The 22,986-nt window shown below is 41.7% G+C and overlaps 1 protein-coding gene across 1 annotated transcript in view; it reads left to right on the top strand.

Annotated features, from left to right (window-relative positions):
- Positions 1-22,598, top strand: part of LOC115461666 (myocardial zonula adherens protein-like) — a 183,881-nt gene extending 161,283 nt beyond the window's left edge. Inside the window, exons 13-17 of the mRNA XM_030191665.1 lie at positions 431-514; positions 15,087-15,187; positions 16,137-16,178; positions 17,870-17,911; positions 17,994-22,598. Coding sequence (XP_030047525.1) covers positions 431-514; positions 15,087-15,187; positions 16,137-16,178; positions 17,870-17,911; positions 17,994-18,108 — 384 coding nt within the window. The 3' untranslated portion in view covers positions 18,109-22,598. The remainder of the gene's footprint in view (positions 1-430; positions 515-15,086; positions 15,188-16,136; positions 16,179-17,869; positions 17,912-17,993) is intronic.
- The last annotated feature ends 388 nt before the right edge of the window (positions 22,599-22,986 follow it).

The raw sequence follows: 22,986 nt of genomic DNA, 5'->3' as shown, positions 1-22,986 counted from the left end.
ATACCATGTGGACACTTGTAACTTCATTCTTACCAGCTTCTTACTAGTTAAGAGTAGCCATACTAGGTCAGACCAATGGTCCATCTAGCCCAGAATCCTGTTTTCCAAATAATGGCCAGGTCACAAGTACCTGTCAGAAACCCAGTTAGCAGCAACATTCCATGCTACCAATTGCGGGGCAAGCAGTTGCTTCCCCATGTCTGTCTCAATAGCAGACTATGGACTTTTCCTCCAGGAATTTGTCCAAACTTTTTTTAAACCCAGATATGCTAACCGCTGTTACTACATTCTCTGGCAAAGAGTTATTTATTGGGGTGCTGAAGTAATAATATCTAAAATCCCATATAACCTGAAATCAAGAATTTTTAGTTTGAAGGAGTATAAGATAAATTGTTATTATTTAAATATATGTATTCATATCTTTTCATAGGTTGAAATATTAAGAACAAGAATACACCACAAAGACTTACTCATACAGCAGCTCTTAGAAAGGGTAGCCTTCCTGGAAGGAGAGGTAAGGCCGAGATGATATTCAGTTCTCCTGAACTGTTCACCTTTTGTACTTTGATATAACTTCTGTTAAAACCATTTTGACAGTCTTGCTAGCTGTGTTGGTAAAATAGTGGTTGTGAAAGAAGTGATTTTCTTCTGTCGAACACAAGAGCCTTTTATTAAAATGATCTTAAAAGTATTGCATTTCCTACTCCCCCATAATAAGCTTGCTGAATTGATATTTTTCCATATTTATTTCCTATTCCACTTCTATCCAAACTTTCTGAAACTCCTAGTACTTATTATGCATAGAAACTGGTGGGATTTTCAGACTGCAGATGAGAAAGCAAATCTCCATATCATGTAGGCAACAGTTCTCTGGATTGCACATAGAGGATGATTTTAGAAAGACTTTCTATAAATAAAACCCTGTAGACTTTGCAAAACTGACTGCCATATATATATATGTAATTGTATAGACAGCAAAACAGGATGGGCCACAGGCCATGGCCCTATGAGTATTTTTTTTTCTTCACACATTATCACCAGCGTGGTGGAGGAGGGGGAGCAGAGCTTGGTTTGTTTGGCTGTTCCAAGCAAAAAGATGTTCTGCTGCCCCTGTATAATTGTGTATGAAGATAGCAATCTGCAAGAAGCAGACCAACAGATATGGAGATACTCTATTATGCTAATACCTGACAATGGCGACATTTTGCCTAAAGGCTGTGGCAGGGGTTTACACTGTCGAACCAGACATACAATTTCAATCAATTAAAATCATATCTTAAATAGCACATCATTAACTAGTTGCCATAGTGTACAAACCCTTTTCCCATAGTTTTAAACTGAAAATTTCTCTAGAAATAGGCATTTTTCCCATAGTTTTAAATTGAAACCTTTTCTAGAGGTAACATAACATAGTAGATGATGGCAGAAAAAGACCTGCATGGTCCATCCAGTCTGCCCAACAAAATAAACTCATATGTGTATACCTTACCTTGATTTGTACCTACCTTTTTCAGGGCACAGACCGTACAAGTCTGCCCAGCAGTATTTCCCGCCTCCCAACCACCAGTCCCGCCTCCCATCACCGGCTCTGGCACAGACCGTATAAGTCTGCCCTCTACTATCCTCGCCTCCCAACCACCAACCTCTCTTCCCCCACCTGCTCCGCCACCCAATTTTGGCTAAGCTTCTGAGGATCCATTCCTACTGCACAGGATTCCTTTATGCATATCCCACACGTTTGAATTCCGTTACCGTTTTCATCTCCACCACCTCCCGCGGGAGGGCATTCCAAGCATCCACCACCCTCTCCGTGAAAAAATACTTCCTGACATCTAAACAGCCAAAAACTCTTGTTCTAAAAGGCAGTTATTTTCTGTTCCTTGGCTGCTGGAGATGAGCTCATCCAGCGACCTCAATTAAGTGTTAATTAAGGTGTGGGGAAGTAGAATACTTGCTTAGGTTGCTGAGTCAGCTTCAAAGAGCCTGTTTAAAAAAGGCCCCTTAGATTCAAAACTATATAAAGAGGAAAGGTCCCACTGAACTTTCTTTCTGAGAAGTTCCGAGAGAAGAGGACATTTCTCTGGTAAGTGAACACTATTTTGCTTTGTGCTTTGGGAACTTAAAGATTGGGGTTTAAAGGAGGAATTGTAGGTTAGTGTTAGGCAAAATAAAAATATAAAAACCAATTTTATCAACTTATCTCCATAATCTTTTCCACTTAGTTTTAAAAACTTTGTACCACAGCATTAACAGAATCTAGCAGGCACTGCAGGATCAAGTTTAGTCTTCCCACCCACCCCTAGGACAACTCTTCATTTATAGTCAGTTATTGTAATTAGGGTAGCAAGCAAGGCGTGCTCTTACAGAGTTTTAAATACATTTCATTACCATCTAAGAAGGAAACACTAAATAAATCATACAATATACTATATAAACTAAAAGACACTTTTATATTAGGCTAATATCCTGAATACTGTAGCACGTTTTAAACACTAACATGGAGTCAGCAGTCTAGCAGCGAGAGGGGTGCTATCCAGTCTTTTGCATTGAGTGTCACACATGTGATTATCTCCCAGTTGGTGATATGTCATATGTGTGTGCCCGGTGCAAAGAGCTCCTAGCTCTCAGAGAACGTGTCCATTCTCTTGAGGCTAGAGTAGCAGACTTGGTGGAGCTGAGGGAGACAGAGAGGTACATAGAGGAGACCTACAGGGATGTTGTAGAGAAGTCCCACCTCCAGTCTGGTAGCCCCTGTGCTACCTTGGAGGAGGGAGGTCTCCTAGAAGGAGAACATCACCCTGGTGAAGTAGGAAGTACTCCTGTAGCCAGGACCTGCCCACCAGGGGATGTACTATCCTCTCGCACCAAGGATATGTCTCCAAGTGTTGCCCGGGAGGGAAAAGTTAGGGCAGCTGTTGTAGTTGGTGATTCTATCATTAGGCATATAGATAGCTGGGTGGCTGGTGGACGTGAGGATCGCCTGGTGACTTGCCTGCCTGGTGCGAAGGTGGCGGACCTCACGCGTCACCTAGATAGGATTTTAGATAGTGCTGGGGAGGAGCGGGCTATCTTGGTACATGTGGGTACTAATGACATAGGAAAATGTGGGAGAGAGGTTCTGGAAGCCAACTTTAGGCTCTTAGGTAGAAAGCTCAAATCTAGATCCTCTAGGGTAGCATTTTCTGAAATGCTACCCATTCCACGCGTAGGGCCCAAGAGACAGGCAGAGCTCTGGAGACTCAATGTGTGGATGGACTCCATAGTGAGGTGAATGTTAACAAATGGCCATATATATATATATATATATATATATATATATATATATATATATATATATATATATACAGTGGGGGAAATAAGTATTTGATCCCTTGCTGATTTTGTAAGTTTGCCCACTGACAAAGACATGAGCAGCCCATAATTGAAGGGTAGGTTATTGGTAACAGTGAGAGATAGCACATCACAAATTAAATCCGGAAAATCACATTGTGGAAAGTATATGAATTTATTTGCATTCTGCAGAGGGAAATAAGTATTTGATCCCCCACCAACCAGTAAGAGATCTGGCCCCTACAGACCAGGTAGATGCTCCAAATCAACTCGTTACCTGCATGACAGACAGCTGTCGGCAATGGTCACCTGTATGAAAGACACCTGTCCACAGACTCAGTGAATCAGTCAGACTCTAACCTCTACAAAATGGCCAAGAGCAAGGAGCTGTCTAAGGATGTCAGGGACAAGATCATACACCTGCACAAGGCTGGAATGGGCTACAAAACCATCAGTAAGACGCTGGGCGAGAAGGAGACAACTGTTGGTGCCATAGTAAGAAAATGGAAGAAGTACAAAATGACTGTCAATCGACAAAGATCTGGGGCTCCACGCAAAATCTCACCTCGTGGGGTATCCTTGATCATGAGGAAGGTTAGAAATCAGCCTACAACTACAAGGGGGGAACTTGTCAATGATCTCAAGGCAGCTGGGACCACTGTCACCACGAAAACCATTGGTAACACATTACGACATAACGGATTGCAATCCTGCAGTGCCCGCAAGGTCCCCCTGCTCCGGAAGGCACATGTGACGGCCCGTCTGAAGTTTGCCAGTGAACACCTGGATGATGCCGAGAGTGATTGGGAGAAGGTGCTGTGGTCAGATGAGACAAAAATTGAGCTCTTTGGCATGAACTCAACTCGCCGTGTTTGGAGGAAGAGAAATGCTGCCTATGACCCAAAGAACACCGTCCCCACTGTCAAGCATGGAGGTGGAAATGTTATGTTTTGGGGGTGTTTCTCTGCTAAGGGCACAGGACTACTTCACCGCATCAATGGGAGAATGGATGGGGCCATGTACCGTACAATTCTGAGTGACAACCTCCTTCCCTCCGTCAGGGCCTTAAAAATGGGTCGTGGCTGGGTCTTCCAGCACGACAATGACCCAAAACATACAGCCAAGGCAACAAAGGAGTGGCTCAGGAAGAAGCACATTAGGGTCATGGAGTGGCCTAGCCAGTCACCAGACCTTAATCCCATTGAAAACTTATGGAGGGAGCTGAAGCTGCGAGTTGCCAAGCGACAGCCCAGAACTCTTAATGATTTAGAGATGATCTGCAAAGAGGAGTGGACCAAAATTCCTCCTGACATGTGTGCAAACCTCATCATCAACTACAGAAGACGTCTGACCGCTGTGCTTGCCAACAAGGGTTTTGCCACCAAGTATTAGGTCTTGTTTGCCAGAGGGATTAAATACTTATTTCCCTCTGCAGAATGCAAATAAATTCATATACTTTCCACAATGTGATTTTCCGGATTTAATTTGTGATGTGCTATCTCTCACTGTTACCAATAACCTACCCTTCAATTATGGGCTGCTCATGTCTTTGTCAGTGGGCAAACTTACAAAATCAGCAAGGGATCAAATACTTATTTCCCCCACTGTATATATATATATATATATATATATATATATGTGTGTGTGTGTTAACATGTATCTGTGAATATGTGAATCATAAAAAATCTAGAGACCGAGGACACATACCTAATAAGGGTTTTAAAACCTTTTCTCCTTATTTAGCAAGTGTGCATCCAAGATAGCCTAAAAAATAGATGTGTGTGAAAGCAATTTAAAAAACAGTATGACTGCTGTTTAAAAAAATTGGCTTAAGTGTTGGGGGTAAAAGGGGTACTGACAAGAAGAAATATTACTTACAGATAGCAGCTCCTAGATACAAAGCAACAGCACCTTAGTGCAGAGTTTCAGCTCCTCACCTTTCCTCTCTCAGTAAGAAATGTAGAATCAGCCATACTGAGTTTTTTGGTTTTTTTTATCTGTTGCATGATGATATCAAGATTCTTAGGAAGCATTGGCCTATCATTCAAACCATACCCCGTTTTGCAAGGAAAGACACAGTTTCCTTTAAAAGGCATAAAAACTTGAAGGATATTCTTGCACCATCAGCCCTCCCAAAGACCCATAAGAAAAATAAAGTTTGGGGACATTTTCTTTGTTGCCAATGTTGTATATGTCACCTTAACCGCAAAATTTAGGGCCCTGTTTACTAAGGTGCACTGGCATTTTTAGCGTGCGCTAATGCTAGAGACACCCATATATTCCTATAGGTGTCTCTAGCAGTGTGCGCTAAAAACGATAGTGCACCTACAGCGCGGCTTTGTAAACAGGGCCCTTAGGATGTGTTACATCTTTGCTTGCTGAACAAATTCTCTTAACCCTTAAGAACTGGCTATATGGTAAATTTCACTTGAGTACCATACTGTGGGGCTCATTTTCAAAGCATTTAGACTTATAAAGTTCCATAGGTTACTATGTATCTTTTTAAATCTAAATGCTTTGAAAATATGTCTCTATGACAACTACTGTAGCTTAAAAGTTTGTTCACATCACTTGGTTTGTGATAAAAAGTAGTCTCAAATTTGCCTCCTGTATATCTAATTTTAATATTACTACTACTACTACTACTATTTAGCATTTCTATAGCGCTACAAGGCGTACGCAGCACTGCACAAACATAGAAGAAAGACGGTCCCTGCTCAAAGAGCTTACAATCTAATTTTAATATCAAGAAAAGAGACCTCTGTCGCATTATATTTCAGATCAAATTTCGATCCTTAGAGTTCAGCTATGTATGAAATTCCAAAAATGTATCATCTCTTCCTTTCCATATAATGAAAATGTCATCAATAAATCTGTAATCAACAAAACACATTGATGTAACAGGTTTCTTTGGTAATTACAAATGCACAGCCAATGCTAGAAACCTAACCATTAAACTTAACTAAAACAATTACGTGTAGTATAATAGTATAAAGGTTAGCCAGTGAGGGAGCCTTAGAGGGGCATAATCAAACACGAACGCCCATCTCCATGGGCGTCTATGTCCGAAAACGGGTATGTGAAGAGGCAGGACAGACCGTATTTTCGAAAAAGATGGGCGTCCATCTTTCGTTTCGAAAATATGGTTTGGACGGACCAAATGCCATGGATTTGGTCCTTTCTGAGATGGACGTTTTTTTTTTTAAGCGATAATGGAAACTAAAAACGCCCAGCTCAGAAACGTCCTAATCCAAGCCATTTGGTCGTGGGAGGGACAAATGTACAACACTACCATAGCTCTTAGAGGTGAAGGGGGCAACTACATGTGGGTACAGTGGGTTTTAGAGGCCTCCCATTTACCACCACAAGTGTTACGGGTGGGAGGGAATGGGTCTACCTGCCTGAAGTGCACTGCAGTACCCACTAAAAGCGCTCCAGGGACAGGACTTGTTGCTGGTGTATAACCTTGGCACAGCAGTTCACACCTGAAGACTAATCTCGCTGAAAACGTCCTTTATTTGAATAAGCACGTTTACTCACAGTTAACTGCAGATCAGAGGTTGTGCCCCACTGGCAACGAGTCTCCCTGGTACTGAGATTAGCAGTAGGTCCGAGCTGGCAGAATGGTGTACAATGCCCTCTTTCAGCAACATTCAAGGTAAGAGCTAAGTGCTGAAACGTGGCTAACACATGAAAGGGATCTAAAAGTGTCTTACACAAATGGCTACTACCTCATGGACTACCGGAAATAAAACAGGGCACACTCTGACCCAGTAAGCAGAGGGAAAAGCACCATGGGAGTAGAGCCTACCAACTACCAACATCGTGAGCATTTAACACAAGCTAGTGGAATCACGGAGCCCAATACCCTACACCCACTACAATGGATTGCTGATGTGACTCTGCAGTGCCCTTAACAGAAAAGGTGTCACACACCCGAGACCCACATCAGAACCAGGGAAAGGCTGTCAGAGGATAGAACACATTCTGCTGTCATGGAGGTGGGTACGGCATTTGAGGCTGGCATACAGGCTGGGAAAAAAAGTTTGTAAAGTGGGTTTTTTTTTGGTGGGAGGGGGTTAGTGACCACTGGGGGAGTCAGGGGAGGTGATCCCCGATTCCCTCCGGTGGTCATCTGGTCAGTTGGGGCACTTTTTTGGGACTTGGACCTGAAAAAAAGGGGTCCAAATAAAACGGACCAAATTCTCATCAAAAACGCCCTTCTTGTTTTGATTATCAGCTAAAGACGCCCATCTCTCCTCGGCTGATAAGCACGCCCCAGTCCCGCCTTCGCCATGCCTCCGACACGCCCCCGTGATCTTTGTTCGCCTCCGTGACGGACTGCAGTTGAGGACACCAAAAATCAGGTTTTGATTATACCGATTTGGGCGCCCACGGGAGACGCCCATCTCCCGATTTGGGTTGAAATATGGGCATCTTTCTCGTTTCGAAAATAAGCTGGTTAGTGGCCCCCATGGCAGTCCCCTTGTGCTGTCTATAGAACTTGCCCTCCTCGATCTTTTATCATAGGGGAACATAAAACACTTTAAAACAAGACACTTAGGGCATATATGTTGCGGACACTGGACTCCTTGAGACCAGAATAATTTTCTCTAAAAAAAAATGTCAGAAAACCACTAATTTGTCTGTCCATATGCATTATTACTTATATGACTATGGAGGATAAAGCAAACGTGCTAAACAAATACTTCTCTTCAGTGTTCACGGAAGAAAATCCTAGAGAAGGACCACAGTCAGCTGCTGAAAGTATATCTGGGAATGGCGTGGATATTGCACCTTCACGGAACAAAGCGTTTATTAGCAACTGGAAAATCTGAAAGTGGACAAAGCTATGGGGCCAAATGGGATACATCCCAGGATACTGAGGGAACTCAGAAAAATCTTGGTAGGACCTCTTAAGGATTTATTTAATAGATCTTTTAGAGATGAGAGAGGTTCCGCAGGATTGGAGAGTGGATGTGGTTCCTCTTCACAAGAGGGGACAGGGAAGAAGTGGAAAAATAGAGGCGGGAAATCCTCACGACAGTGGTAGGAAAAATAATGGCGTCACTGCTGAAGGAAAAGATAGTTAACTTTCTAGAATTCAACGAGTTGCAGGATCTGAGGCAACATTGCTTTACCAAAGGTAAATCCTTCCAAGCGAATCGGATTGTTTGCTTTGACTGGGTGACCAAAGAAATGAACAAAGGACATGCACTAGATGTAATCTACTTGGATTTCAGCAAAGCCTTTGATACTGTTCCTCACAGAAGACTCTTGAATAAACTGAGAGGGCTGAAGTGGTGAACTGAGGACCCAAAGTGGTGAACTGGAGTGCAAACTGGTTGACCGAGATGATGATGGTAAATGGAATCAACTCGGAGGAAAGGAAGGTGAGCAGTGGAGTGCTTCAGGGGTCATACTGGAGCCAGTTCTGTTTAATATATTTATTGGCGATATTGCTGAAGGGTTAGAAGGAAAAGTTTGCCTTTTTGTGGATGACACAAAGATAGCCAATAGAGTGGCTACCCCAGAGAGAGTAGATACCATGAAAAGAGATCTCCTCCAAAAATTAGAAGAATGGTCAAAGATCTAGCAGTTAAAATTTAATGTGAAGAAGGGCAGAGTGATGCACTTGGTGTAGAAATCCAAAGAAGATGTACCAGATAGGAGGAGAGAGATTAATAACACTGCTCAGGAGAGAGACCTTGGGATGATGGTGTCTGAGGATCTCAAGATGACCAATGCGACAAGGCAGTGGCCAGAAGGATTCTAGGATGCATAGAAAGAAAGCAGAAGAAAGGAGGTGGTGTTGCCCTTGTACAAGTCATTTGTGAGGCCCCACTTGGAGTATTGTGTTCAGTTTTGGAGGCCATATCTTGCTAAGGACATGAATTGTGGTTGGGGGGGGGGGGGTCTACTCAGGAGTAACGTCAGGAAGTACTTTTTTATGGAGAGGGTGGTAGATACCTGAAATGCCCTCTTGTGGGAGGTGGTGGAGATGAACACGGTAACAGAATTTTAAAAATGTGTGGGATAAATCCAAAGGAATTCTGTATAGAAGGCGTGGAACTGAACAAGCTTAGCGGAGATTAGATGGCAACACCAGCAATTGGGAAGCAAAGCCAGTGCTGGGCAGACTTCTATGGTCTGTGCCCCAATTATGGCTGGACTGATTGAGCTTTAGTTGCTGGAGAAGGGGGTCAGTGCTGGGTAGACTTCTATGGATCTATGCCCTTAAAATGACAAGGACGAATCGTGATCAGGTATACATATGTAGTCCACATATACGATGATTTGAGCAGACTGGATGGACCATACAGGTCTTTATCTGCCGTCATCTACTATATTACTGTCAGGCTTATTTTCAAAAGAGAAGGGCGCCCATCTTTCGACACAAATCGGGAGATGGGCGTCCTCTCAGGGTCGCCCAAATTGGCATAATCGAAAGCCGATTTTGGGCGTCCTCAACGGCTTTCCGTTGCCTGGGATGACCAAAGTTCACGGGGGCGTGTCAGAAGCATAACGAAGGCGGGACTGGGGCATGCTTAACACATGGGCGTCCTCGGCCGATAATGGAAAAAAGAAGGGTGTCCCTGACGAACACTTGGCCAACTTTACTTGGTCCATTTTTTTTATGACCAAGCCACAAAAATGTGCCCTAAATGACCAGATGACCACCGGAGGAAATCGGGGATGACCTCCCCTTACTCCCCCAGTGATCACTAACCCCCTCCCACCCTAAAAAAATTGTTTAAATATTTTTTCCAGCCTCTATGCCAGCCTCAAATATCATACCCAGCTCCATGACAGCAGTATGCAGGTCCCTGGAGCAGTTTTAGTGGGTACTGTAGTACACTTCAGGCAGGCGGACCCAGGCCCATCCCCCCCATACCTGTTATACTTGAGGTGGTAAATGTGAGCTCTCCAAAACCCACCACAAACCCACTGTACCCACATGTAGGTGCCCCCCTTCATCCCTAAGGTCTATGGTAGTGGTGTACAGTTGTGGGGAGTGGGTTTTGGGGGGCTCAGCACACAATGTAAGGGAGCTATGCACCTGGGAGCTTTTTCTGAAGTTCACTGCAGTGCCCCTAGGACAGGGGTAGGCAACTCTGGTCCTCGAGAGCCACAGGCAGGTCAGGTTTTCAGGATATCCACAATGAATATGCATGAGATAGATTTGCATACCATGGAGGCAGTGCTTGCAAATCTATCTCATGCATATTCATTTTGGATATCCTGAAAATCTGACCAGCCTGCGGCTCTTGAGGACCGGAGTTGCCTACCCCTGCCCTAGGGTTCCCGGTTGGTGTCCTGGCATGTGAGGGGGACCAGTGCACTACGAATGCTGGCTCCTCCCACGACCAAATGGCTTTGATTTGGTCATTTCTGGGATGGGCGTCCTCGGTTTCCATTATCGCCGAAAATCGTGGATGACCATCTCTAAGGACGACCATAAGGTCAACCTAAATGTTGAGATTTGGGCGTCCCCGACCGTATTATCGAAACGAAAGATGGACGCCCATCTTGTTTCGATAATAAGGGTTTCCCCGCCCCTTCGCGGGGACGTCCTGTGAGTTCACCCTCAGGAAAACTTGGCGCCCCGTTCAATTATGCCCCTCCACATATGTTACTATGACAGCAAACAGGACACTAATGCAGCACCATGAAGAAAAGTTATTACCAGCAGGGGGTCCCAAGCCCTTCAGCTAAAGCAGGAGACCGAAGGGATTAGTGACTGGAAGAGGGAGGGCTCCCATTTCCTTCTTCTATCCCCTGCTGAACAGAAGCTCCCCTCCCAGACCCACCAGTAGGTCAGCATTGCCTTTAGGCCTGCCTTATCACCATGGTGGTCTAGTGGCAAGTTGGGACAGGAGCAATTCCCAGTTGCTCCTTTCCATCCTGTGTCCGTTTCTGCCCTGAGTAGCCACTAGACCACCAAGATGATAGGGTAGACCCAGGGAAGGGGGGTGGCAGCTTACGGGTAGGCCTGGGAAGGGGGTTATCTTATGTGTGGGGGGGAGGGATGGAGTGAGAAGGAGTGCCACAGGACATAGAATAAAAAGTTTTGGTTTCAGCTGTGACATTTTGGCCAAAACCAAAACAAGGCTGAATGCGGATTTGAGGCCAGTTTCGTCACCAAAATCGAAATTCAGTTGACTCTACCCCTGCTCCCATGATCTTCTCTACACATACTCATCTCCTACATGCACATGCCACTCGCCAGTCCTCCACATCCTGTTTCTATTTGCCTCCGTACCTACATATATCCTTATACATACGTGTCATATACAGTCTCTCCTTTACATACTTCCCTTCCCTCTACACACATGCCCACCATAAACACTTCCAACTGAGGAAGACACAATGTGCTGTTGTGTTACATTAGAGAGCTCATTTTATTTTTACATGATGTTTGAACATATAAATATCAGCATTTACAAGTGTAAATGCCATGTTAGGTTTTAGAAATGCCACTACTTACTCATGTATATCTGCAGCATACACAGTTTTTAAAGGGGGTGTGTTTTGGGCTGGCCAAGAAAGGATGCATGTATTTTCAATTTTGCAATGGTAATAGTAACATAGTAGATGACGGCAGAAAAAGACCTGCACGGTCCATCCAGTCTGCCCAAGAAGATAAATTCATATGTGCTACTTTTTTATTTGTACTGTCCTCTTCAGTGCACAGACCGTATAAGTCTGGCCAGCCCTATCCCCGCCTCCCAACCACCAGCTCTGGCACAGACCGTATAAGTCTGCCCAGCACTATCCCTGCCACCCACCACCGGCTCTGGCACAGACCGTATAAGTCTGCCCAGCACTATCCCTGCCACCCACCACCGGCTCTGGCACAGACCGTATAAGTCTCCCCAGCACTATCCCCGCCGCCCAACCACCAGCCCCGGCACATACCGTATAAGTCTGCCCAGCACTAGTCCCGCCTCCCAACCACCAGCCCCAGCACAGACTGTATATGTCTGCCCACACTAGCCCCGCCTCCCAACCACCAGCTCTGCCACCCATTCTAGGCTAAGCTCCTGAGGATCCCTTTCTTCTGCACAGGATTCCTTTATGTTTATCCCACACATGTTTGAATTCCGTTACCGGAAATTTGAAAATTCTAGACATTGGCATTTAGATCTATTCTGAAGCCTGCACAAGTGTTAAGTAACTGTGTGTTTGGACTTAATGAATGATTGTGAGGTCAATTGTGCTTACATCTCTGGTGGTTAAAAGTACCTCAGCTCCTTGTAGCCTGGCTCTCCTTTGTAAAATCCACTGTTTATGCTTGTAAGTAGTGGCATTTACTTGGATAGGTTGCAAGCTCTGCTGCTACACGTACTTTTTAATGAACGTGTTCCTTTGTAAAATAATGTTCTCACTGTTCATGCCTGGATTCAATATGTGTATTTCCCTGTGCCCTTATAGTTATTTTACAAAGTGTGCCATATTCAAGGAACTTTCTGTAAAATACTCTGCTAACTCTGATTGTCCAGGCTTAGACATCCCTTTTGCTCCCTTGACAGCCTACGCAAATCGGGCTTAACACGCACTTTACAACTTGTTTAATTTGACCCTTTATGCTTAAATTTGTAACCTAAATTTTGCTTTCACTGGGACATTGTTTGTTTCACTTGAAAATTTGTTTTAAATGAACCTTTGAGACAGCTCATTTCACTATCGTAAATAATGAGGAAACCAGTATGGAAATGTCACAGAGCACTGGAAAAGGAAGGAGACTTTATAATGAGCAACAGGAAGGGAATACCCATTACAGAATTTTTTGGTCCATTTATTTCATTCAAACTCATAATGGCCATAAGAGTGCATTAATTGTTCCAGTGTATCAATTTAATGCCTTTCTGTTAGAGACAGAACATCACAGAAAGTAAATTTATTTTATGGAAAATAAGTTTGAATAGCACACTTGGAAAAATTATTTGTTCTGTGCCAGAGCTGGTGGTGGGAGGCGGGGCTGGTGGTTGGGGGGGCGGGGATAGTGCTGGGCAAACTTATACGGTCTGTGCCCTGAAAAAGACAGGTACAAATCAAGGTAAGGTATACACACAATGTGGCACATATGAGTTATCTTGTTGGGCAGACTGGATGAACCGTGCAGGTCTTTTTCTGCCGTCATCTACTATGTTACTAAGTTCTGGATTTAAGCTGTATAAGTGGATATGAGTCTGGAAATACTTGCAAATAAGAGATGTGTACAAACTCTGGGACTGGCTGTCTTTCCATTGTCCTATGCATACCTTAGTTTACAGGATCGGGACCCTGCCATGTAGCACCAATCCCATAAATTTAAAAACCCAGAGAGCAATAGCTCTTGTGCCATCCTCCTGAGTGGCCAAAAGCAAAACAAAATATTTTACAAAGAAACATATTGTTGAGTAATCTGACATTCTTATAATTCTGCTACTGGTCATAGATTATATGTAATACATTATAACTCATCTGATCTTCAGTTTCAAGATGTGTCTTTAAAAAAAAAACCCTGAAAGCTTAATTCAGCAGATTTTAATCATTAAACTAAGAACAAAGGCTGGTGCTGGGAAGCAGTTTACTCTGCAGTTCCTGTTCCTGCCCCTGCTGGTTGTCTGAGGATCCAGCTGTGCTTGGAAAGATGTTTTTCAGAATGTGTCTCATTGGCTTGGTTCCACCCTTTGTCTCCACAGGCAGTCAGGTGGGCGGCTTCACTGCTTCTAGGCTTCTCATGTGGTTAAGGTTGGGGTCACATTGCCAGTAGAGTGTCAAGTCTTTCAGAACACTACCTAGTACCATTTGCAGGACACAGAAGTGGGAAAACTTGGTCTGAATTAGAACTTTATGAAGGTTGTTGGATAGTTAAAAACACATTTGCATTCATTCTTGTATTTCATATCTTTGTTATACCTGTGAAGATGATAGTAGAACCACATAAAGCATTTTTATTTTAAATTAGGAAATTTAATTCAACATTGTAATTTGCTGTAAAAAATGGATTGTTGTAAAGCAGCCTATGCTGTTTCAGAATGTGGTATGGTACTTGCATAATTTGGGACCCTCACTCATTGTAAATTGTGAAGTGCTGGGCAGACTTATATGGTCTGTGCCCTGAAAAAGACAGGTACAAATCAAGGTAAGGTATGCACAAAAAACTAGCACATATGAGTTTATCTTGTTGGGCAGACTGGATGGACCGTGCAGGTCTTTTTCTGCCGTCATCTACTATGTTACTATATGTGAATGTGTAGGGATCTCGGCATTCAGGAGGCTTGCAAGTAAATAACTTTTTCTGCTCAGTGGTCTTTGCTGCCCCCATATTTGGGGCTAAAAGATCTTTTCTCCCGTGCACACCCGGAAAACAGTTTCTTAACTGGTGTTGATCACCGCAGGGGCAGCTATCTTCCCTGCTCACAAAGCCTATGTATTACTAACGCAGTGCCCCCGAAGGCCAGCTGGCCACAATGAACAGGGGATCCAAACCTGAATTTCTGGAGAACAGTGTGCTGAGCCACTTCCAGATTAATGTGCTTATTTTAACATGGAATAGAATTTTAACAGGAAATAACTCTGCAGTTTCAGCTTCAAAATACAGGTCTCTTTTTAATCCTTGAAGTCATGCTCTCCTTAGTTTTGTAACAATAGTTGCAATAGTTATATGAGAAGCTGGAGCAAAAAAAAAGTTTACACTGGATTTATTTTGTAGAAGTATATAAAGAAGCTGACTAAAATCTCTAACTAAGACCAATACTGTTTTGCAGAATAATGAATTGCAAGATAAACTGGACTATTTTAGAGGACTCCATTCAAAAAGTGATATAGAAACACAAGACATTGGAATATCCTGTGATCTAACCAAGAGGTGTGGTTGACTTTGGTTTTTTTTTTTAAATTATAAATTCTTTTTAAAACTGCTATAGGATTCATTGTTTCTCCATGTTAAGTGGTCCCATTTCTGAACTGTGAGAATATTAATTCAGGAAATCAATGTGCAGTTTAGGATTTTCTGATGTCTGCTTTTGGTAGACAGGGTTATTAGTGTTCTGGAGGCAGCTGAAGTTTATAGTGTAAACCTGGTTAATCAAAAGGCAGATATGAAATAAAAATAAGGAATTGATGAGCTTGATAATTCTCTTTAAACCTGGATATTCAGGGTTATGCACCTATTGTGAAATCTTGCTGCTAAATCCATTACCATGGTATGCTTTTTGATTCATGAGATAGATTGTTTAATCATTATATATTGTTCAGGCTTAAGATTGTAAATACCATGTTTTCGCCCTGCTGATTCCAGCTTTTATTATGTAGTTACAGGCATAGCAGCAATATTTCATTCTAGCAAGTTCTCAGATGTATCTTTCCCCCATGTGTATAGGTTTAGAGCTCTTTTCAATCCCTCTGGGTCACCTCATGACTTGTGTGGCCATTTTTTTCAGGACAGTGCTGCTATATACAGACAGATTCAGAACATAGTTTATCATTTGGTTGAGTTTGCATTACATTCTAAAAGAAACTCCAGCACAGCCCTCTCAGATTGTCGTGACCAAATCTGTAGAAAGCAACTACTTTTGAATTTTGGTGCCTAAAGAAAGTCAAAGTAAGCCACATCTATGCACAGCATTAGAAAAAAACATGTTTATAATCTTGGTTATTTTCTGTAATCACAAACTACCCAAACTAGCTTAGTTCATTTGTATTTATATTGTACTTTTGACCAAAACACTTTACATTGACACTATCAGAAGACACACTACAGTTATAGATTGTATCAGGTTATTGAATGACACCCCAAATTGTTTTTCTCTGTGCAGTGATTTGCCTGAAGATCTCTCTGGAAGCCACACTGACCCTGTGTAAGTTGTATAATTAATATGAAATGTTTGCCTGGTGTAATTTACAGCTCTTTGACACTTTTAATTCAAAAACCTGCAAGGTCAGAATAAGTGGCTGTGCACCAAAACATTCTTTCTACAGATACCACAAGCAGCAGTTCCCAACCCAGTCCTGGGGGCTCATTCAGCCAGTCCAGTTTTCAGGATATTCACAATAGAACACGAGAGAGAAAGAGCTGTGTACAGTGGAGGCAATTAATGCATGCAAGTATACTTGCATATTCATTGTGGATATCTAGAAAATCAGGCTTGCCAAGTGATCTCAGAGGACCTGCTTGCGAACCATAGCATAAGAACATAAGAGTAGCCATACTTGGTCAGACTAATGGTCCATCTAGCCCAGTATCCTGTTTACATCAGTGGCCAAGCCAGGTCACAAGTACCTGGTAGAAACCCAAATCGTGGCAACATTCCATTCTACAAATCCCAGGGTAAGCACTTGCTTTCCCATGTCCGTCTCAATAGCAGACTAGACTTTTCCTCCAGCAAATTGTCCAAACTTTTTTTTTAACCCAGATAAGCTAACCGCTGTTACCACATCCTCCAGCAAAGAGTTCCAGAACTTTACTATTCGTTGAGTGAAAAAATATTTCCTCCTATTTGTTTTAAAAGTATTTCTATGTAACTTCCTTGAGCATTCCCTAGTCTTTGTACTTTTGGAATGAGTTCTACACTACTCAGGATTTTGTAGACCTTAGTCATATCTCCCTTCATCCATCTCTTTTCCAAGCTGAAGAGCCCTAACCTCTTTAGCCTTTCCTCATACGAGAGGAGTTCCATCCTGTTTATTATTTTGGTCGCTCTTTTTTGAACCTTTTCTAATTCCGCTGTATCTTTTTTGAGATACGGCGACCAGAACTGAGCGCAATATTCAAGGTGCGGTCGCACCATGGAACGATACAGAGGCATTATAGTTTTTTCGGTCTTATTCCCTTTCCTAATAATTCCTAGCGTCCTGTTTGATTTTTGGCCGCCGCCACCACACTCTGAGCAGAAAATTTCAACATATTATCTACAATGACACCTAGATCTTTTTCTTGAGTTCTGACCCCCATGGTGGACCCTAGCATCGGATTATTCTTTCCAGTGTGTATCACCTTGCATTTGTGCACATTAAATTTCGTCTGCCATTTGGATGCCCAGTCTTCCAATTTCCTAAGGTCTTCCTGTAATATTTCACAGTCTGCTCGTGTTTTAACAACCTTGAAAAGTTTTGTGTCATTTGCAAATGTAATCACCTCACTTGTAATTCTGATTTCCGTATCATTTATAAATATATTAAATAGCACCGGTCCCGGTACCGATCCCTGTGGCACTCCACAAAATGTTCCACTAAATACATGTATAAAAGTATATGCATATTTAAATGCATTTTCTGAGGTGTGGGGTTTGGCTTTTTTTATGTACATTTTTCAGTGTGCTAAAATATATACCAGCTTGGGTGAATTTTTTAAAATAAAGCAGCAAATAAGTGTATAAACTGGACCAGAACATGTATTTTTATGCCTGCTGGTTGCACATTAAAAAAAAAAAAAAAAAAAAAAGCCATTTCATAAGGGAAAATATATGCATACTGCTGCTTTTTCTACATATACCAGTTGCATCCATTTGTGTGACTTGTATCTAAATGTTGTTTCTTTTCCTCTGTGTAGTGATTTGCGTGAGGATCTCCCTACAAGCCCCACTGCACCTGTGTAAGTTGGATAATTGTTATGAAGATGTTTCTGCTGACCACCTTCTGAGTTAGAGGTATTACTTTCTCTTATCTCTCAACAGGACAAGTGGTCAGAGTACAACTAATGGAACCTGGGAATTTTCCAGCCCTACACAGAGGGCTGAAACCCCATATATGAGGATCCTGCAGCTGAACGTGAAAAATATTGTATCTTGAATACATTCCTTTCAAAGGAGCAAATGTCTTGGCCTTCAGCAACTTGACATCTGATCAGAAATGATTTCGTGAGATTAAGCCCACAAAATGCAGCTGCTGGGAACCCTAGACAACTTGTTCAAAAATGCAACACATTTGGTAAAAGGAGATCTGATACTGTCACTTCAGACTTTCATTGCTTAAGGAAGCTGAAATTTATTGCCGCTGAAGGCAGTTGTACAATATACCTGCCCTAAAGAAAATCAAATACCTCCCCAAAAGAAACGGATGTGCTTTTTGAACTGGGTTTTATGCATGGACTCTAGAAATGGTCTGTAATATATAACAGAAATTTTCAAATTAAAATTAACAGAATCTTGCATTTATAGTGCAAGAATACACTGTTACTAACTACTCACTTCTGGTAAATGTACCCCATGCTTAGTAAGTCAGCCTGTTTGTAAGGTTTGCAACACTCTCTCATGGTATAAAATATGAACAATGGTATTCAAGACACATTGGACAATAAAAGAGAGACAGCAGCTCCTGCTCACCTATAGTACTGAACCTCTTGAGTTTTTGTTACTCTGCCCCCTACTAACTTACGGGTGTAACACGAGCTAGAAGTACTGCAGTAGAGTGCTAGAAGTTTGCAGTTGTCTACTCTCCAGGGTGTTGCCGCAGTAATCCAGCATAGTTGCACTGAATTGATGATGGAGCAATAAAGCATTTTGTGGATGGCTGGTGTTTTTAAACCAGTTTTTACCAGTGCCAGGGCTGATTTTTTTTTTTAATATGTGCAGAGACCTTATAGCAGGGTATGTTGTTATGATACAATTATGTATATTTTACCAAAGATGTATATAAATATATGAGAGGTTTTCATAGTAGTTTTTCTATAGCAAAGTATAAAAACAACTAAAAGCAGTAACAGATAGAACAGCTATTAATACTTTTGAGGGATCTAAGAAGTGCTGTTCCCATAATGTAACATTTGCCTTTTCTAGGGACAGAACAGGGAATTAAAAAGAAGCATTTGCACAGCCAGTGCAAATATTGGCTATGTTTAAAAGTCTTTTGATGTGAGTGTAGTGGTGCAGTTGCACGGTACTGTATATCTCTACTCTCTCAGGAGCTTCTTCTTGACATTATGTTCAGGTTTGGCACTAAACGGCTCTGCATTGACAGAAGTAAACAAGTCCAATCTTGCTGATTTATGGGAACATGAAAATAATGTTTTGCTTGGTTTCTCTACAGTGTGTTTGCCTCTGAAATATTGGGGATCCTAGAAAAAGGGCTGTGTGTGATGATGGGGCCATATGTCTTAAGTTACAGATACGCACTTAACTTGGCTTTAAGCATAAGCGGACTTCCTTCCTTCCTCCGTTGCAAGGCAGTACTGACTGACAATTGGACCCTCAATGGATTTTATTTGGAAATAGCTTGTGGAGCTCAGAAGAAAACACAATTTCATAGGTTCTTAATATGAATGACACTTCTAATTATAGAAGGCACTTGTCTTAATGTTCTGTAAATGCATGTTGTATACAATAGCATCACTGTATATCCATATAAAGGCATTTTAGTGTAGCCAATGTTTGAATCTGCTGAGTTGAAGCATTGCCTTAACTAGAATGTTTTCTTTTTAATGCTGGGGAAGTAGGATTTGCCATTGCTGATAGCTATATGTTTGAAATATTGCCTGAAACATCATTTTTGTCCTAGATCAGTTCTGCATTCTTCTGTCCTCTGTTCCATGAGCCTGTGCATCAGTGTGTGCAGAAGCAGAACCAGAAATGGGTAAAGATTTTCACAACACAAGTGAAGTGTATCAAAGCTGTGTTCTTCCTTTGTGAATATTTATTTACTGTATTCGATGAGGCATATCATCAAAAATGTTTGATGAAAGAAAAAAAGTGTAAAATGTCGTACTAAAATACAATTCAGTTCCTAAATCCTTCACTTCATCTTGCTGCGTCTGCCCTGTGCTCCAGACTGGCTACGTTACCCAAAAGCTTTTGTGAAGCACCATGTCTTATTTGTTTACATTAACATAAATTGTCTTGTTCCCTCTGGATCTCCACAGATAGCCGATTCCATTACAGAGGACCAGCATAGTCAAATGACCATTTCAAAGTTATTTGCAAGTTTAACAGGCAAGGTCAATAGCTCTTCCTGAGAACACCATCAGGACCACCAGGAGAGTTCATAGTACATAAAGGTGGCAATTCTATAAAGTCATGCCAAAACATAGGTGCTAATTCTATACCTGCATTAGGACGCACCTACCCCATTTTAGAGTATTAACACATAGTAGCCTTGGCATGCTGATGTCAGTGGCAGGCCGTAAGTTGGCATGCTTAAGTGTGCCTTGCAGTGTGTACATCTGACAGTATTCTATAAGTTGCACTTATAGAATGCCCATGCTCCACTCACAGGTTTATAGGCATATATCCAATTTAAGGGGTGAAGGGAGTAAATAATTGCTTACAATATACTCAGCTTCAATGATATTCAATTTCAAATATATCCACATTAACAATAAACATACAAAGGCGCTTGTTGTAGGATCATCAGATTAACGTACAAACCTCATTAATCCCAGGTTTTTAATTATTTTACTTATTTTTTCATAGGTAAGTAAAATAATTAAAAACCTAGGATTAATGAGGATTTTGATACCGCCTCTCCTTCAAATGCTTGGCTCATAAATAGCCATTGTAGAGGTTGGTACGTTAATCTGATGATCCTACAACAAGCGCCTTTTATGTTAATGTGGATATATTTGAAATTGAATATCATTGAAGCTGAGTATACTGTAAGCCACTCACAGGTATGGCATACTTGAGGTTGAGTGCTAAGCGGCATTGCACACCATGTTTACAGAATAGCGCCTAGCACTTGTGTGTTTCCCAATGAAGGGCACCAATCTCACACATAGGTGCTAGTATTCTAAAAACATTGATGCACAATTGGTGCCTTAATTTAGGTGCGCCTTATAGAATTCCCTTTAAATGTTCCATCAAGTATACTGGGTGACCCTGATACAGTGTTGTCAGGCGCAGTAATTTTAATTCTTAATGCGCCTTTAATAAAGGAGTCACATAATCACAGTTTGTTTTGTGAAGAAGCAACTGAGCTGCAGTGTTTGTATCATCTGTATCCAATACAAAGATCATTTAGAAAGCCCGTCCCCCGTCCCCCACCTGATACAATTATCAGTCCTAGCAGTTATTCAGATTTTGGAATTTAAGCTCTCAGCTATTTTAGGAGTCTGGGAGATGTCAAAGATTATCTAATCACTTGCAAAATGTGTGATTCCAAAGTTGGATTTTCAGCTAACAAAACACCCTGTCTATAGACCTACTTTTGACATGTAAGATTTGTTCTCCCCCCAAAATAGAGCAAACGATAACTTCCTCTTCAGTCTGTTGTACCTGAGTTCAAACTTAACCAATAGATCTCAACTAAATGCTATCATATCCAGACAGTTATTTAGTTTTTCTGTGTCTTACTGATCTCTACCCACAGAAATCCTTGGTTGAATATCATCTGTGAACATATAGCAAAAGGACACCATAAGACAAAATAAGAGGTACTAATAGATGCAGGTAGATGTTAAGTAGCAACGGCAGCAACACTGATCTTTCAGGAAGGCTGCATTTAAGGGCAATGAATGTAACTTCTTAGTACCCCGACGTGTGGTTTATATCCTAATCTCTCATTGGAAGAAGATGGAGTGCATATAACAAGGAATAATACAAAATCCTCACACCTGATAATTCAATGTGATATATCCACTACTCATCAGACATCAAATAAAAAAATTAAAACAAGACGGGAAAAGCCTTGGTGTTCCCAGACTTAATATAACTTGTATTGGTGTAAAAACGGGCTACAGTCCAATCATCGACATAAAATACCTCCATAAATTCACTTTTAAAACTTCAGTATAACAACTGTGCAACCATTTCAGTAATCTTGTATCTTGCTTGCATTAATTAAACATAGGAGCATAGAGTTTTGTACTTAACTTTCACAGAAGTAAGCCCACTTGCTGAACTTCACCTCTACTGTCCGGTGGCCAGCATTTCATTCCACTGCTTCAGGGAATTGAAAATTTTAAAGCATGTACTGAGCAGCAGAGTCTGCCGTGCTTTAAAATTCAATTCCCCAAAGCAGTGGAATGAAATGTTGGGCCACTTTAATTGATACTGCATGTGAAAAATTTTAAATTAAATTCTGTAGCAAAATGTTTCTCATAAAGATGAATAGTACAATCTTAAAGTGAAAGTCACAAAGTAAAAAATGTACTGTTTATATATTTTTAAAGAAAATGAATGCCTTGAAAAAAATGTTCTTTAGGCGTCAGGTTCCTGCCTGCAAACTTTGAGGATCCTTGTCTGTAGAAACAGCTGAGTAACCACAAACCTATTTGAAACTACTACTACTTATCATTTCTATAGCGCTACTAGACATACGCAGCACTGTACACTTGAACGTGAAGAGACAGTCCCTGCTCGACAGAGCTTACAATCTAATTAGAACAGAGAAACAGGACAAATAAGAGATAAGGGAATATTAAAGTGAGGATGATAAAATAAGGGTTCTGAACAAGTGAATAAGGGTTAGGAGTTAAAAGCAGCATCAAAAAGTTGGGCTTTTAGCTGAGATTTGAAGACAGCCAGAGAAGGAGCTAGACGTACCGGTTCAGGAAGTCTATTCCAGGCATATGGCGCAGCAAGATAAAAGGAACGGAATCTGGAGTTAGCGGTGGAGGAGAAGGGTGCAGATAAGGGAGATTTACCCAGTGAATGGCGTTCCCGGGGAGGAGTGTAGGGAGAGATGAGAGGGGAGAGGTACTGAGGAGCTGCAGAGTGAATGCAATTTATAAGTCAA

This window comes from Microcaecilia unicolor, chromosome 1 (assembly GCF_901765095.1).
Source record: "Microcaecilia unicolor chromosome 1, aMicUni1.1, whole genome shotgun sequence".
Lineage (NCBI taxonomy): Eukaryota > Metazoa > Chordata > Amphibia > Gymnophiona > Siphonopidae > Microcaecilia > Microcaecilia unicolor.
This window is presented reverse-complemented; position numbering and strand designations above follow the sequence as displayed.